This window comes from Oreochromis niloticus, linkage group LG12 (assembly GCF_001858045.2).
Source record: "Oreochromis niloticus isolate F11D_XX linkage group LG12, O_niloticus_UMD_NMBU, whole genome shotgun sequence".
In the NCBI taxonomy this organism is placed as follows: Eukaryota; Metazoa; Chordata; class Actinopteri; order Cichliformes; family Cichlidae; genus Oreochromis; species Oreochromis niloticus.
The window spans coordinates 14,097,800-14,116,468 of NC_031977.2; the positions used below are offsets into that span (position 1 = coordinate 14,097,800).

The window sequence follows — 18,669 nt, forward strand, 5'->3', positions numbered from 1 at the left end:
AGTTTTAAGTTTGGTCTGAAACTCAGCAGCCTGAGAGGCTGCAAACAGCACCACCCCAACACACATTATGTCAGTAGGAGACAATCTTATGCAACATTTGAAGAAATTATGTAAAAGTCATGACTGAACAGTTTTCAGGCATTTTCCGCGAGCTGCCCCCTGTCAGCCTCACCAGCCTCCTCTCATGCCCTTTCCTGTGCCTGTTGCTCTGGCCCATCTGCTTTACAGTCACCACTCCTCAGGGTGCTTCTTGTTTTGGCCTCCTACATTTGCCAACAAGGAAAACATTTAATTTTATAATTTTTTCCCTCTAAAAATAGTTTGAGTTGTTTGTGTTGGCATAAAATACATCCAAGCCTTTCGACAGCATTTGATCAGCTCTTTTCTGGACAAAAAAACAAGTCTTTGTCTTTGAGGAGTAGTGTTAGGAAGCAGGCGAGCGCTAGCATTGATAAAAGCGTCAGATTTAATTGATTGTGTCACATGTGGCACTGTGGTCACTCCGAGCTAAAAGGTGGCCTCAGTGTCATAACTAGAGACATCCTCACAGCTTTAATTCATCTTGAAAGCTTAGCCACAGCTTCCACAACATGACGGTTGCTTAAATATCAAAACATCTTTTGCCTCAGCACAGCTAGCAGGCACACTTAGCTGCTTCTCTGACAACTTATCCAGTCTCCCTGAATACTACACGGGGTCATTCTGACCTTCTATCTCACTCCCAGACAACAATGAACACTCTGCTAATGAAGACGTAGAAAGGCACACAGAGAGATTAATTCATTTTAAAGAGGTTGTTATCAGCTTTCCTTTTGGCATATCCCCCCATCGCTATGATTGGGGAAAAAAGGCTTTGTTAAGTTTTGAAACAAAGTTCCTAGAAAGTCAAAGATGCTTGTGTCTCAGAAGCACAGTAAAACTCTTTTCTGCTGAACTCTGCTGGCTCTCTGGAAATGTGGAAAAAAGACATGCACACAGAGAAAGGCAGGTAATCAGAAAGGTTGGAAGAGTTTGTCTGTGCCGTATGTGCAACCCAGTGAAGGGTGTCCTAAGATATGCACAGGTTCCACATAAATTGGACAAGTGCAGCTTGTGGAGTAATGAACACCTGTGTGGAGAGATTAAAAGCAAATAACAAAAGTTGCATTGTTTGTTATCATCTTAGTCTAATGATTGTAGCATATACTCAAACTCCTCATAAACATGTTAATCAATTTGGGGGAAATTTGCTATGTAAACTGCTCAGGGTACCTGGATTAATGGCACTCTTCAATCCTTACAGATTACATGCATTACGTTTAGTAGCTGATCTCAAAACAAACAGCGACATTACATGTAGATTGTTCTTTGTAAATAAATTTGGTGAACAATTTTTAGTATAGAAAAGAATTAATGGTTTGCACACTGCAGAACTCCAATTTCCTTATTTATTGCATGTAGTATTATATGATGTTTCGAGTACACCTACTATTTATCAGAAATAGAAACAACTTTTAGTTCAGTGTGACTGGAATGTGTTTTCAGGCATATCTGTTAATAAGTGTTCATCAAACCATGACCCTAATAGTCCCTTTAAATAGTTGCTTTGTCTTATTCAATGACTATGTAGCTTGCAAAGAAGAAGAAGAAGAAAAATATGGATTTAATCATATTAGGAACAGCCATTTTGCCATCTGACTGTACATAGTGATATAACAAAGATAAAAAGAATAACAGGATAAATTAATTTGCATATCTGTGTTTTAATATGCGAGTGAGTTGAACAAGCTCCGTAGGCCTGACAGTGAATTTATAATTAATTCTGTCCCATAATGGCTCACTTGTAAGTCCATCAGATTTCTATGTCCTTCTCCCTGTGTCCCTGTCTCTATCTGTATGTTACCACAAACAGTCCCATACATTAAAAAGAGGAGACCCTGGGTGAAACAAGGGGTAATGTACACTTAGAAAGACACAGAGAGGGTCAATAGGATTATGGCTCAGGTCTCAGTAAAGAGCTTTTTGTCATTGTAGCTCTGACCAAAGATTCAATACCAAGTCTCCTTGCAAACACAAACAAAGTAGCTCTTACTCACACGTGATTTATTGTCTACAGCTCCAATACAGAAAACCTCTTTATTTTTCTGTTTTATGGCCTGTCAATCCTTAAAAAAAAACATGTATTACTGAAAATATAATGCATGTAAAAAGGAACAGGTCTATAAGTCATGTGTGAAATACGTCTTCATTCAGTTCAGCTGGATTTTAGTTTTTTGTATGTGTGCGTCTGTGTGTGTTTTTTCGCTCTTTAGTACATTTGCAAAAAATAATAAAATCTACTGTCGATTGTTAAACACATTTGCATTTATTTTGTTTCGACAAAGCTGATTTGTGACAGGCTGTTCATGAAACACTGATAGAGCCGTGTGCACCCAGATCTGTCAGCACCATTACTTGTCTGACAGCTAATCCTCAGGCTGATAACAAATCACCATAGTATGCGCCTTCCATGGAAAAGAGCATGTCACAGAAATGTCAACATGGAATAATTTGTTAAACTTTGAAGCTTATGTAACGGTAATACTCAACTTAGGGTCTGAGAGCCGCCGGCCAATGTCAAATTTACTAAATAAAATTGTCTGAGGAAGTACCAGTTATGCTTAATGTTGTATAAAAATTTTAATATGTAAGCAAAGACTATGCAACTAAGATGCAGTTGCATCTGTGGTGAATCCAATACAATATATTAGTTAATACTGATAAAAGAGCTCGTTACTGCTTTTTTTGTTGCTTCGGATGATAAATATTATTGTTTCTCTATTAACTGGCCGTCTTCCTCTTGTCATTTCCCAAAAGTATCCCTTGGGCAAAAGAGGTAAGCACAAAACAAGTTATCCCTGAAATATGAGCTTCCTCTGTAATTACAAAAAATTGCATAACACAAAAAAGTTTTTAGTGTGACAGTGAAGCAACAATGAGATAATAAGAAGCCCGCAGGATTTTTATTTATGACTTTTGTACAGTTTTGTGCACAAATGTTTTACCAACTTTCTTACCAACTGATCTGGCGTCAGTGATTTAGTTTAGAAATAAAGAAAAATTAATGAAAGCACAAAAAAGTTCCAACCTTTCTTTGTTTAGCTTTTACTCTTTTTTTCAAAAATGTTATCAAGTTTTAATTCCAGTTCTTTGTTCACAGTCTGTGTTGTTTTAATAGATTACGGGGCCATTTATGATGGGAAAGTCTATCAGATACCACCGGACGTATAGAATCACAGTGGATAAATTAGCCGCTCGCCTCTTCATTTGTTTTTTATCAATATTAAAGTTCCTTCTTTTTATAATGCATTTCCATTTGCCTGTCAGAAAGAAAACAAAAATATTTGTAGGCAAATGTGTAAATATCCTTTGGTACCTTTTTCTCTGTACGCGTGTGCCGCTGTATCCAGAGATCACCACTCCGGTTCCTGAGCTATGCCTGAGGGGGCTACGGGAGGGGGGGAGCACAGGAAGCATGACGGGGATCTTCCTAGTTTTCAGTAACCATGGTAACACCATCTTGCCCTGCCAGGATCTGTGTCAGTGGCGCTGAGATGGGCTACAGAGACATGGAAGAACTGGAAGGTGGAGGGAATAAGAAGGACCAAAAGAATCAACAGAAATTTTTTGTTTTACCTCTTTGATTGTGACTTTACTGTACAACGTATTGTGCTTTGACGTAACTGTTGTTTAGACTTATTTAGAGCTTTATTAATAATTAAACAGAATCTCAACATGAATTTCATGGAGATAAAATTGTGACTTCCTTCCGCTCCTCTTTATGTGTAAGTTGACTCCGTTTCAATTATGGGAGTCTGATCAAGTTTACCAATCAGTCAAACAGCTTATTGATCCAAAGCACTGATGGAAGCTTTCAATCTATGATTCAGATTGGGTGCAGGGATTCGATTCTCATGCAGGACACTGTTTTTATGGTGTAGTGGCAAGGTCTGGCTATAGTTTTACTAGTTTTGGTAGAGGCACTGTGTGTTATTTTCTTGTGTTGTGAAATAATGCTGAAGGCATGCCAGAAGAGGAAACTTGTCAGCTGTTCCTACTGCGCTGAAAACAACGGGGAGACAGACATAGAGGGGAAAGAAAGATGGATATTGTGTGTGTTTGTATTGGTGTGTGTGTGTGTGTGTGTGTGTGTGTGTGTGTGTGTGTGTGTGTGTGTGTGTGCGCGTCTTCTGTATTTGTACGACGTTGCGAGTGTGAGAAATGGATAGAGCTTCTCATTTCTCCATCAGCTCAGTAACCAAAAATACATGTTCTGGTGTGCTGAAAGGAATCCGTACAACGCTGCTTGTGTTTCCAAAAATGAGATGTTGTGTCGAGGAAATAATTTGTCTTTTGTTTGATGCTTAGACACAGGCACGCTCTTAAAAAGAAGTCATTTCTTTTCCATTTATTCCATAACAAAACGTTTTCCTTCTCAATAGTTCCCTCACTTATTATAGCTTCAATGTTTCATTAAACCTATTGATCACACGACTATGTCAAATTAGAGCTCAGACAGTTATGCATGATTAATGTATTTTGTAACGAGTCTAGCAATTTTAGAAATATTTATTTATTTGCTTGTTTTTTAAAGCCTTTTAAAATACTTAACAATGAGATTCCCAACACGCAGATTTTGAGTTTCAGTAGGGAAACCGCGTCACCGTTTGATCGCTGCACTGGCTCACAGCATTAAAAATGAATAAATGGATATGTACACTTGACCGCAGAAATACATGCATTATATTAGTGGGATAGTGAGAAAGTGAAAGGACAATGTAAGGAGAGCAGACAGGCTCACAGGGAAATACTATGAGCCTTTATGGCGTAGAGAGTTTACTGCAGCTTTTTCTCATTCTCCTTTTATCCGCCACCTCTCTCTCTCTGTCTCGTGCTCCTATCCACAGACACACATATTTTAAACTCTCTGTTGGCTGGAATGTTTTGGTCACATGAGAAGCAATTTCACAGCTGACGGTCTGAACCACCTCAGCACCTGAAACTTCATTACAGCACACTGGAGCTGGTCTGCTGTGCGCACATAGACACACACACATAACTCGGCATGGCGAGGCGCTGCAGCTCGTGTTCTGGTCTCGAATGTGGCACTTCATAATAATGGCGGTGACATGTTGAGTGCCCAGCTCATATTGCCAGTGGTGTGGTAAACAACATATCACTTTGTGCAACAGCAAAAGCCACAAAGCAATGACAGGTACAGCATTGTTGGACAGGCGGAGATACAGATAAGATAAAGCACGTGAAGAGAAAGAGAACTAGTGTAATCGCTGGGTGACGATATCTGATTGTCACCCACAACTCGAAATTTCTTCAGTGATTTAAAACAGGTCTTTTTCAAAGGGCCGTGGAGCCATGTACAACAAGCAACTATTCAGAGCACCACAGGCAGATTTAAAGACAGCATATAAAAGATGGACGCACCATCTTATAGACTTACGTTGAGCAATTGCTTTCTTGGTGTTTTGAAACCAGATGGAACAAGCAAGAGGTGATGTGAAATTCGGAAACTTGAATATAATAATAAGTACCAATAAAAGAATAAAAGTGATAGAACAGAGAAAATAAACAAGACAACTAAAAGACTGAAGACAAGAGAAGATATTCAGACGCTTGAGTCTGATTGATGTAAATTTCGTCATCAGATGGTGATCATGGGGATCTGTGCAGACATCATATTACAATATGCCAACTACACATGTGTCCCAAACTTCAAGTGGACATAGAAGTATAACAGGAATGGCTACTCTGCTATCATTTCTCCAGCTGTCCACAAGAAAAAGGCTTAAGACAGTATGAGAGCGTAGCAGCGTTACATAAAAGCACTTCTACAAAAATGCGTTTACTGAAGTGATTCTGCGAACCTTTTCTCCTCAGGCAACTCATTCAAGGGGGCCTAACTGCGTAAGCACAGTCAACCTAGGACTTTTGCATAGCTAGGAAAAGTCCCACCTGAGGAGCCTACCTCCCCTACCTCCCTCCCTCCCCTTTTGAATTCTTTAACTTCTTCACTTCTATTAAGTAAATGGGGATCTGCCAGGCCCAGAGCCTTCCCCAAACCGCAGCTCAATTCATGTCCAAGCATTCACCTTAACCTACTAAAACGCTGACAAACATAAAATGACGACGTGGGCCCAGCTAGTGAATAGTAAGTTGCTAATCACAACATGGGACTACCACAGCCATGCCCTACTTCCTTTTTGACTTTAATAGAGAATATATTTTACAAAATGGATATCTCCACATGTCCTCACCCAGGGGGCATCCTTATCAGATAACAAAACCACCTCAACTGGCTTCTTTCGATGTGGAGGACCAGCGGGTCTACTCTGAGCCCCTCCCGGATGGCTAAACTCACCCTATCTCTAAGGGAGAGGCCAGCCACCCTTCAGAGGAAGCCCATTTCCGCCGCTTGTATCCGCAATCTCGTTCTTTTGGTCACTACCTACAGCTCATGACCGTAGGTGAGGGTAGGGAAGTAGATTGACCGGTAAATTGAGAGCTTTGCTTTTACACTCTACTCTCTCTTCAACACAATGGAATCGGTACAGCGGTCCACATCACTGCAGCCACAGCACCAATCCGTCTGTCAATCTCCGACTCCCTTCTCCCATCACTCGTGAACAAGACCCCGAGATACTTAATCTCCTGCACTTGGGGCAGGAACTCATCCCTGACCCGGAGTGGGCACTCCACCCTTTTCCGGCTGGCAATCATGGCCTCAGATTTAGAGGTGCTGATTCTAATTCCAACTGCTTCACATTCAGCTGTGAGCCATTCCAGTGCGAGGTGGAGGCCATCACCCGATGAAGCTAATAGAACCACATCATCTGTGACAACCAGAGATGAGATTCTGAGACCACCCAATTGAAATCCTTCCGCCACTTGGCTATGCCTAGAGATTCTGTCTATAGAAACTCAGGAACGAGTCCAGTGGGTGATGGACGTTTATACATCTCACTTATCTGACTTATTTATGCAATCACTGCTGGCCATTAGAACAAATGCAGGTTTGCTTCACATTATTATTACTCGTCGACCATTTAGGGTTAGAGAGAAAATTCTGATGGTTCCTGATTTTGCTGCTGGTGTTAAAGTTTTAAGACATGAACACGATGGGTTCATGTTACAGACCCAGAAGCTATGACTACCTTTTACCTTGACATTAACTTTCTAACCAGCTATATGTCAAAGTTCTGATAAACAGTGACTGCCAGTAAACTTGCCATAAAATTACAGATACGTTTAGATAACATTGATATTGTATGTGAATATATGCAAATATAAATTAACATTTGTTAAACATTGAAAATAATTTGCTTAACTGCTCTTAGCATTTGCTTAGCATCTGCTTAACATCCTCTGTGTTACCTTCAATTGATGTTGGTGAGACAAATGCATCGCCCAGTAGTTGGTTAGTTGGCTTGAAAAACAAAACCGCTAACAAATCTGAAAAATGCCAACAGAACACAGAAATTTGCGACACCCAGTGCGGTACAGTATCAGGGAAATCTAAAACTACAGATCAAACGGAATGAAAACCCATTTGAAAAAGTACAAACTTTGTCTTTTTCCTTTTTCCTTCTTTCATTCGTTTTATGGGCTGCCATCGTTTCCTTCAAGCTACACTCTCGACGCGTGTCAGTCAGTCCCCAGTTAAATAAAATGACAAGTCATCATTAGACTGACTGCATCTACCCGGCTGCTTGCTGCGCTTGTCATTCACTCTGACTTGTTGCCTTTCACTCTCTCCCTCATCGCTCCGCGTCTCTGCCGGCTTCCCATTTCTTATTGGGCGAAGTTTCTCACTTTTCTGCCCTCATCTGGACGCAGATAAACCAGAAGAAATCATGTTTCCTTTCATCTGTCTGTCAGTTTATTACACCCCCTCCCTCCGCTTCTCTTTTGCTCATTTCTCACCTTCATTTTAGCAGCCATGAGGAGGCATTAGTGCACTTTTCATAAATCCAAACCTGAATTCCCCCAACCAATATCTGCAAATTAAATTAAAAAAAGAAGAAGCTACAAACCTGACTAAAATCCAGCTTTTTTCATATAGTATGAACACAAAACATACACAGCTGTGATAACTGTGCTCGAAATTGCTGTCTCTTGCCTGTACAATCTCTTGCCATTCCTTGGCTTTACTCACTGAGGGTCTCATGTGACATTTTGACCCTCATAACTCACACACATGCTCCCTGACACAATTCAATTTACAGCACATCCTCACTCTCTCTCTCTTTCTCTCTCTCTTCTGTCTTACTGTACACCCTTTATCTTTAACCACCACTGCCTCACCCACGCTCACCCGATATCTCCCGCATCGCCTACATCTGCTTCCATCTTCCCCGCTCCCTACCTCCTCATCGACTCTGGTGCTGAAATCAGCCCCCTGTCTCCTAGCTCTCCCCCCCTCTGTCGCAGACAGAATGGCCATGCCAGTGTTGATTAGAGCCTGCATGGCCAGATGCTCAACTAGGCTTAGCACAGGCCTGTGGGAAAGAGTACTGCTTATTCTAGCCTCAGGAGATGGATTGAAAATGACGGGACCTAAAACAAGCAAGCATTGTCTTGTTACCCTCACATATTCAACACACACGCACAGGCACACAAGTCATTGCATGTAATATATAGCAGACAAATTTTATTCCTATGTATTTATTCCTAACGAATGTGATAATTACTAATGTTACAGACTTATTGTTGTTGAAGTGTACAAGTACACGTGTTCAGTTCCCTGTGATTAATTTAAATATCTAGTTTATCCTTTAAAAAAATGAGGAAAAGCATTAATGCATTTGAACTGTTTTCACAGTTCTTTTATCCATGAAAAAAGAAGCAAATTATTCTACACGCAAAGTTAAAAAATTGCTTTACAGAATATATGCAGACCATAGCAAAGGATATGTGTGATATAATGTTCTCTTTTTGTGAAAATGCCCCACTGTTTGAGTCTGATTCAGGTGATTTTTAGAGCACATATTCCTACAGCACTAAACACTGCCATCTCACCAAGACAATTTATTTTAGATCAGATATGGTTGATACCACTGAGTTTATAATTACAGTATCTCTAGCTGTACCCATATCAGTGATGTGGGCACTCCGTCTTTTTAAAAAATCACAACATGATTTCTTCATGTCATATGCATGCTGAGAACACGGACCACAGTGGGGATGTGCACTTAGGCCAATATCACAGAAACCCATTAGTAAATGAAATGTTGTGGAGGGTTATTTATGTATTTTTTGAGGGCTATTTAGAATTTTTATTCAATTTTATATAAATCAGACCCAGGACAAACGTAAATAAATAAAATATGTGCTCCTGTAAGAGTTTTACTGTCTGCACTCTTGTAGGACGTCACATAGCTGCAGTAGAATCAATATATTTGATTCAGGTCATTACATAAATCGTAACCTGTCGTAAGTCTTTCATCGGGATGGCAGAAATCCCATTCCAGTTCATTTCAGTGAAGGTCTCCTCAAGGCCATTGAGTTTAAAAATCAGTGACAGATGAGGCTGATCTGGTATTAGTTACCCAGAAAGATTATAGATAATCGACTTACATTATGTAAACTGACACTGGAGCTGGAAATCAGTGTATTCAGCAGTCTGCCTAATTTATAGCGCCTTCTACTTAAAAGTGCTGAAATGTGCATAAGCATTAGCGTAAGATTTTTAAGGCTTTTGAATAATTTCTTTGAAAGCAGCCAGTGTAGAGGAAAAACAAGCCAGATTTCAAAGTGTAAAGTGCTTTGTTTGCCCTTTTTTGTCAGGTGGATAATAAATACAATATGTGCAGTTAGGCAATCCAGAAAGCACTGATAGTCTTGTTATACAGCACCTCAAGTTTGGATGCATTGTGTGTAATTAAAACAATTCCCAGTGGCACCTAAGGAATTACAGGATTTAAACAAGTGTTCTGTGTTTACCTTTGGTGCTTATTAATGTTTGGAGTTTTCCTAAGATATGTTTTAAACTTGTTTCATGGTTCTAATTGGACAGCATAGGGAGCATGATGAAACTGTTGGCAATTGCCTGAAGGGGCGGAAATCCTCTGTCTTGTATTCACAAGCTAATTATTCTTTCTGTCAGATACTATGAGAAGTCAGAGTACTGTCTATATTTCCCACAAAATTCCTGCATACTGGGACTATGACAGTGCACAGTGAGCAGACGGGCGACAGAGAGAGAAAGTTCGGTTTGAGCTGCTCTGAATTTGCCTGTGTGTTGTGCAATTTTCTATAACAGTGGAAGGAGAGCAGTGGAACAGATTTGGAAACGCCTTTTTGGGATTTAGGCTTTTCTGTTATAGGACACAACAGTGCAAAAAAACAAAACACTTTGGTTATCTTGTGTGTTTTACATAAGATAGTGGAAGTGACTACGAGATGTTGATCAGAGATGTACATGTACAGCGTTAGTTTATTTTCTCTAACTTTAGTATAGTTAAAAGTACAGATAGAGGCAGCTGATGGTAGCCGCTCATACCTGAACTAATGAATAACTAAGTCAAAATAATCACACCTACTGGAGCATGAATGCACAAATTATTACTGACATTCCTGTAACTCAGCTCGGTTACTCTGTTGCTATTTTTCAGTTTTCATCTTTTGCATCTCTCTTTAGCTGGAAAATGCTGAAACAAGTGGAAAACTCACTTGGTATGTGAATGTGTGGCAGACCGAAACCATGCATGCATACATGCTGCCTGCACTTTTGCTGGCTACTCTGATGCAGAGACCGGAAGATATAACTGGTGTCTGCATCAGGTTAGTGAGTGCTGCCTCACTTCACTTCCTCTCCTTCACAAGACCTGCCTTTGGAGGCACTGACCTCATCTTTATTACAAGTACAGGCAGCTGGCATTGTTTGTTGGGGGGCTGGGTCAGTTGTTAAGTTACAGTCAAGTGTTGTTTACCAGTGAAATAACTCTTGATCTTACAGAGATCACTGTGCCTGTGGGATTAGTTATAGTGTAATGGTTTTCAGCTTATACTTGTTGTATAGGTTAAAGATACCTCAGAGACAGGCAGAGAAGTACAGATACCTGTGTTAAAAAATACTCCAGTAAAAGTTGAAGTACTGAAGCAACTTTTTTACTCAAGAAAAATGTGAAAATCTACTGGACAAAACTACCCAGTATTTTCATGCAGCATTTGAATAACCCACAGTTAGTATAGCTTAGTTTGTTTTGCAGGACCTTTCACAAAATGAAAACAATGAATTTGAACGTTGATAAAGTGTTGAGTTTGAAATTACCTGACCTGAAAAAAACACTCCCTTAATGGTTTCTCCTCTTCTGTAGTGCTAGCTAGATTCTGAAGTACTACAACCGCAACTTACAGAAACCTGCACTGCTTCCGCTCCACTTTAACTCCTGAGTATAAATGCTATTAATGATGCTACTGATGTAAATGTAAGGAGTGAAAATAGCAGACCTTTTTTTAAATGTAGGGAGTGAAAATAGAAAGGTTTCAAAAAAAAATATAGATACCTGAAAATTATTGTCAAGTACAGTATTTGTAAGTATTTGTACTTCGTTACTTCCCACCTCTGGAGACCGGGATCTAACATATGCTATTAGGTGATCAGCATGCTCAATCTACATTACTAGATTTTGTTTGAATTTGTTTCAACCTCAGTGATACTCTGTTAATTCAGATCTGACTGTTCTGTGTTCAGAGCATGTAATAACTCTAGAGACTCCTTTCTGCATACTGACCCTAGAAACTGTTTGCTTTACCTTATCATCGGTGTTAACCAGGCCACACTGATCACTCAGCCAAGTCCGTAATGCTTCAGATCTATTTAACTCTGAACTAATTCACTGCTACTGTATGCTTATGTCTTAATTAACTCGTGCATCCTACACGCTTTCATTTGAATTTCATCTATGTGCAAAAGCATCCCACTCGCACCCAGTGTGCTCAGTGGATTTGAGGGGACAAGCCAAATGACCTCTGCTGCTCATTTCATTCATCAGATGGAGAATCTGAATGGAAGGTACCCGTCTAGTCCATTAGAGGCTCGTTATTTGGCAAGACCTTCAAATGTCTGTGTGAACCACTATTTACAGTCAACAAAACCAGCAGGCATCGATTTTCTGATTTCTTCACATAGAAGCATGAAATCTTGCAGGAAAAAAATGGCAAATGTGATGTTATTGTCAACAAGTATCTCGGAAAGGTGTTTCACTTTGCTTTGTTAGATGTGAAAAAACTCCAGATTTATTACAGCCGACAATATTACATATATTAAAATAGTGTTGCCTACATATAAACAACGAAAAATCAATTCATGCACTGTGATAAGGAGACGTAAACACATTAGTTTTGAAACTGAAAATGCAGAATAGAATTTTCAGCAGGACAGGTTTGTTTAATTGGATCCAACCTGCTATAGATGTGCTGCATCAGAATGAGTTTGATTAAATGTAATTGAAATCATGCATTAGTTTTGCGAAGGAAGATCATTTTTTTTCAGTGGTAAATTAAATGTGCCTCTTAATATCTGGATATACAATAGCATATAACTGAGTTGTATACTCTCATCCAAATGTCAACATTGCTCTATATGCAGTACAAGAGGCTCAGGTACATGGCCAGTTGTCATTGCCAGTTTGCCGGGGCAGCAGTCTAAGCAGAGATACCTGGCCACTTCCTCCAGTTTGTCTGGGGAACACCAGCCAAGAGATATAATCTCTCCAGTACATCTTGTATCTGCCCCAGGGCCTCCTCCTGCCAGGTCATGCCTGAAACATCTCATTTAGTAGGCGCCCAGGAGGAAGCCTAGTCAGATGCCTGAACCACCTCAACTGGCTCCTTTCCATGTGGAGGACTCGTGGCTGTACTCTGAGTCCCTCTCAGATGACCAAGCTGCTCACCTTATTGCTAAGTGGCAGCCCGGCTACCCTTCAAAGGAAGTTCATGTATCAGCAATCTTATTCCTTTGGTCACTACCCACACACAGCTCTTGGCGATAGATGAGTGGGGGAATGTATGATATGTAAAAATAGATACAAAGAAAAAAGACATTTAGGGATCCAGAGTAGATGTTTTAATCAGGCTGAATTTCTGAATGTTACAAATGTTGTAAAATTGTTGGCACTACACCTCAGTGAAGTGTTTTCTTCTAGCATCTTTCACTGTTTCCTGATAATGTAGCCAGCAATCCCTTAACATTTGAAGTGACACTTGCACATTATCCTTTTTGCACTTGCATTCTCATCCGACTGCGCCGCTTCTGTCACCAAACCAGGGCTTAGATTTGGTTTCGGGCCTCCTGGTTTCAGTGGAGCCACAGTGTCTAAAAAAGTTTGGCAGTTGGGGTGAAATCATGAGCTAAGCTCCTCAGTATCACTGCACACAGCCTCAGGAATGGCGCCTTCCCAAGTGCAAGCTCGAGTTCAGCACATGCTGTAGCCAACAGAACAGTATCATCTGCAAAAAGCAGAAGCAAAAGAAATATGGCCTACATATGCCATTCTGCTGTGAACTGTGTATTTGCTGCTAATAGGACAGATTTGATTTGTCCACTTTACTACTCAAAAAAAAAAAAAATCATGGCTTTTTTCTGGTCATCCTTTTGCACTTCACTGAGAGTTTAATACACTGCAGTGCTCATTAAAGCTTAGCAAGCATTTGTGATACTATTACAATCTTATACTTCCTCTAGCAGGTACTAAGTGTCTCAGATGTATGTGTGTGCGTGTGTGTGTGTGTGTGTGTGTGCACTAATCAAGTGAAAAGTATAAAATGATGATGTCATCCTTACTGCTTCTTTTTAGGTGAGGGTTTGTCTGTTTCTGTTTGCTTTTTGATTATCGGATGTACAGACACCTTCCTCTGGCACCCAGCAGTATCTGGATAATTTGGACTCCTCCAAACATTCTGAATGCATCGAGAAACTGAACACATTAGGATTTCATTTACATCCAAACTTCAGAACAGCCTTGTTTCTGATTATTTTGCTTACATCCACATTTCGTTGTTGTCTTTAAAATAAGCAATATGACCATTTTTTGGAAAGTACATTCTCATTCCCAACTGTGTTTTGTCCTGCTTGTGCATTGTGCATTGATAACTTAATTTACTTGAGATTACAGTCTTATGTGCCCAGTTTCCCCTGCCGCTCAAGGTAATTAAACCTGGTGTGTATTATCTACACTTCTCTTAATCCCCTTTATGAAAACTGGTTGGAAAATGCCCTCGCACTCCAAAAAAGCACCAGGAAAACTGCAGGTGGAAGGGAAAAACTCATGTACAACTCTGTGTGTGTCTGGGTGTTTGTCACTGAGGACAAAATAAGGATGGTGAGCAGGCCTAGACGAATGTCATATTTCTCCACCTAATAGGCTGTCCTGCCATTCAGACACTCCACTGGGTCTTGATCTCTGACAGAAATGTAGCTAAGGGACACACGCACACATACACATGAAAACCGTTTCTCCAACCTAAATTTGAAGCTTAAACAGGTGAGGTACTGAAGAGAAGTGGATGCGCTCACTGTGTCTGAGAAAGGACACAGACTTTTGAATATTTGACAGAGGTCAGACACTCGTGGTATTTCTTGTAACTAGCTAGCTAGCTGGTTTCTGAGGTAGGATTGTTTTAAAATTATTTTATTCCAGTCCTCAGTTTGTTAACTTAGCAGAGACTGTGAATATACACTATATTACACACTCAAGTGACTAAGCCAAAATAATACATATTACTAATCATGCACTTTATCATTAAAAACAGGCTTAAAACACACTTACACTTTCAAATTTGATGGTTTTTCTTTGAAAGACATTTTTTGTCTGTGTGAAAAAGGAAAATAAAATAATATGAATGTGAAAACAGAGCCATGTCCCCACACCACGAGTGAAATACCCGCCCACACATCCACACGCCTGCATGCAAACACACACTAACACACACGCACACACATTCCAACAATGATATCAGTCCCCGAGTACATCAGTTGCCCGTGGACAGAGAGGTTGCCTGATCAGGTGTGCTCTGATCAAGTTATTTTAGTTGCTTCTAGGTTTTTGGGCAGGATCATGTCTCTAACATCAAAATCAACACTGACTATGAAGGAAAGGCCACAACAATGCAGCACATCAAACAATACAGGTGAGTTAACAAATCCAGACACATGTGCGTCACACTCTTGTTCTTAAAAACCTCTACATAGCAGCCTGACCTTTTTTTTTATTTTCATCATTGATGCTTATTTGCATCAACTTCTCTTTTTTTTTTTACAGTCTCTATTTGTGGAGATTCTATTTAGATCCTATTCTGGCTAAAAAACTGAAAAAGGTGCCATGTGTTAAAGATAACTGAGCACATTAAAACTTACACAATATCCTATTTAAATCTTTACACTCGTATTCTCTAGTTGTCTAATTTTAAATTAAATGTGGGAACGATAAGAACGAGAACTCTATTAATTATGTAATTAAGCTGTTATTTCTGCCTTAAATTGTTTTGCTTTCAACTTAGGGTATGAAGCCTTAATCTTTCGTGATAATCAAAAATGTGGTCTGATTGTAACTCATCTTTATTGCATCATATATTTGTTCAGCATCTACTGACATTTATTTTTTTTCCAAAATGCAATATTTCTTTGAGTTATGTCATTTCTGATGCGTGTAAAATCAAAGTGAACCAAAAGTAGAGATCAGCTTTGCCACTTTCTTGCTTTCATCTCTGAACTGGCAGTAAAAATAAATTCATTGTGAGGCACCTTCGACTCTTTGTGAGACTCCACAAAGAGTCGAAGATAAAGATTTAAAGCAGTCTAGGAAGAAAAGCGATGGCGATATATTTAATGTTAAAACATTCTCTGTATACAGTCCACCGGCTCACCTGTATGCTCAAATAAGAGCTGAGTCATTTGTGTCCGTTAAGAGGAAAAGATAAAGAAAAGGGAGCGAGCGGACAGATTAGGTGGCTGATTGGATATGGTTCTCAATTCAGCTCTCTGCCAGTGCCAATAACAAAGAAGAGACACAATAGTAAGGGAGCTGGATGAGAGGACAGAGAGAAGAGGGTGGAGGTGGTGGAAGTGTAATGGAGTCAAGGACCCTTACAGACTGTCAAATGCTGCACACTTGCTGCATGTCAGGCCCGAGACACACATGCACGCATAAGAATCAGTCCAATATTTTGCTAGACATGTCTGTGTGTGCGTGTGTACAAGTGCTCCTCGGCGATAAATCTTAATTACACAATGGAGTGCAGGCCATGTGCCATCTCATCACACCATGTCAAATCTCATAAGCAACACAAAAGAATAGAAGAGGAAGAGCAAGAGCAAGAAAATCAGATGCAAGCAAATGTGTATCCGGTATGTGAAGAAAGAAGGAAATTCAGACCTGCACAGGGGGGATCCAGGGGGAAGACAATCTTTGTATTGGATCCTCTTGGGTAGACCCACTCTGGTCCTTACTTCTAAAACCAGATACTCACCAGCAGCCAATTTTGTGTTGCTGCTGGTGATTTTGTTATCAGTTCAGTCAATATTAACAATTCTAAAAAAAAAAACCCCAAAACAAAACATGTAACCGATCTATTTTGTACCAAGGGTAGCTGGCGGATGAATACACAGGTTTAGAATGTGAGAAAGAATGGGGGCTGGGGGTGTTGTTGTGGCCCGCTGAGTCATCGTGGCTGGGTGATCTGTAAAAAGCAGCCCCATCAGCCCCCCAGAGTAATGGTTAATCGTGGGAAGTCTGGTGTTAGGGTAAGTGTGGCTGTGTGCAGGCCCGGCCTGATTGTGGACAGTTGCGGTGGGTTTTGCCGTACCTTGGTGTGACAGGGCCAGTCAGGCGGATGGGGCGTGTGTTGTTGTGGGGAAAGCCCTGTACAAGCAGCTCTTTGCTGTGCTGGCTGGGAGAAAAGCTGGGGCAGCTCTCCCAGAGTAGAAAAAAAAGCTCTGTTCTTTTGTTTTCATGGCCGTTCTGCTCCCCCTGCTCTGTGAGTTTGGGTATCTCATCTGGTTGGCTGAATGGCATTCGGTCCTGTTCTGGACCTCTGCTGTCTCCACAAAACTTCCCGTAGTCTCTTCCTAGAAACTTTTACTTCCAAAGTTAAAATACAATTACAAAAAAAGGAAAGCAAAGACATTGATCTCTTTTGGCGTAGCATTAAAATGTATCTAGCTTGTAACGAATCAATGAAGGAACACTTAAGCTGACATGCCGATAATCACCTTGTAGTAGCAACGTGATAGAAAGCAGACACACACGCACAGGAAAATACCACCAGAAAACAGCAGTGTTTTCCCTGTTAGTGCTGAGGGGTATTTTCAAAGCAAATGTCAAAAAAGATTTAGTTATTTCGCCTTGTGACATTTCACGGTACCTGTTAGCTGTCTTACTTTTTATATATTGTGAAAGTACAACATTATTATTTACAGGTCACTGTAAACTCTGCCAGAAATTGTTCAGTGCTATCACAACTCTGAGGTTGCTATGGGTCGGTATTTAATCATGCCTCTATGTGTGGAAATATCTACTGTATATAGATGTGTGGCAGATTAGGAGGCAGAACGGCTCATACGCTAATCACAAGGTCAGGGATTCGATCGTCAGCTCCTCCTCAATGTACATGTGGAAATGCCCTTGGACAACATGATGAAACCAAAAAACTACCTTTGATCCATCAATGTGTGTATGTGTATGTGTGTGTGGTCTTAATATTTTTTTAAAAAAGCAAAAGTTATGCCTTGTAGTGTAAAGTGATTTGAGTGTTTGCTAAGACCAGGAAAAGCACTTTAATAATTTCTCTTCCTGTGCTGCACATGTGGTTCCACTGTGTGTCTGTCATGTCTTAATTAACTCCAGTCAGACACTCTGTCACTCAGACCTGCAGCACATGTGTCTCACAAAAGCATCATTTCACAGGCTGCTTCAAATCACACGTAGAAACATCTACCCACACTTTTTCAAACAAATGTGCACCCATACATGAAGCTGGAATATACTCACACTAAGCTGGCTACACATATGCGCGTCTAAGGACTAGACCTCTGACATAATTTACCGCTTCAGTGCATTTATCATCCCTTTTCGACTTCCCAGCTCTTCATCTCATCTGGTTTGAGATCTAGCCACTGAGTAACATAAAACATTTCTCTCCGAGTGTCAGTGTTTGAATAATGGGTCAGGGACTACATGTGTCTTTGTGTGTGTGCTGCATCTGCGTATGTGTGTCATTCCACTGTGCTGTTCCGTTCTTGAACAAGGTTGAGATGTTTTTACAAGTATTTTTAAGACATTTGTTCCAAGGTCCTATTTTGTATGCTCTGTTTGCCATGCAACAAAGCGGGACTCTGAGCTCTTGAAGGACTAATGTAAGGCTGTTTTTGCCGTGTGTCACTTCTCCATGTTCAATTCATAGCTCCTTTATTTGACACTGACTTCTTTTGTCTTTTCTTTTGTGTTGTTTTTGTTGCAGGCACAGAAATCGTGGATAGAAAGAGCATTCAGCAAGAGAGAATGTGTTCATATCATAGTGAGCGCCAAAGACCCCCATAGGTGAGTACAGAAAAGGGAAATTAGAAAGTCTTAACCAAAAATCTTTACATCTTTAATCTTTACAATCCTTTGCATCATTGTGGAGTTTGTTGTTTTG

The 18,669-nt window shown here is 40.2% G+C and overlaps 1 protein-coding gene across 8 annotated transcripts in view; it reads left to right on the forward strand.

Annotated features, from left to right (window-relative positions):
- trpm3 (transient receptor potential cation channel, subfamily M, member 3) overlaps positions 1–18,669 on the forward strand; it is a 115,374-nt gene that overhangs the window by 28,634 nt on the left and 68,071 nt on the right. For all 8 annotated transcript variants that reach the window (XM_025897019.1, XM_025897020.1, XM_019366116.2 and 5 more), the window contains exon 2: positions 18,493–18,572. In XM_025897019.1, coding sequence (XP_025752804.1) covers positions 18,493–18,572 — 80 coding nt within the window. The remainder of the gene's footprint in view (positions 1–18,492; positions 18,573–18,669) is intronic.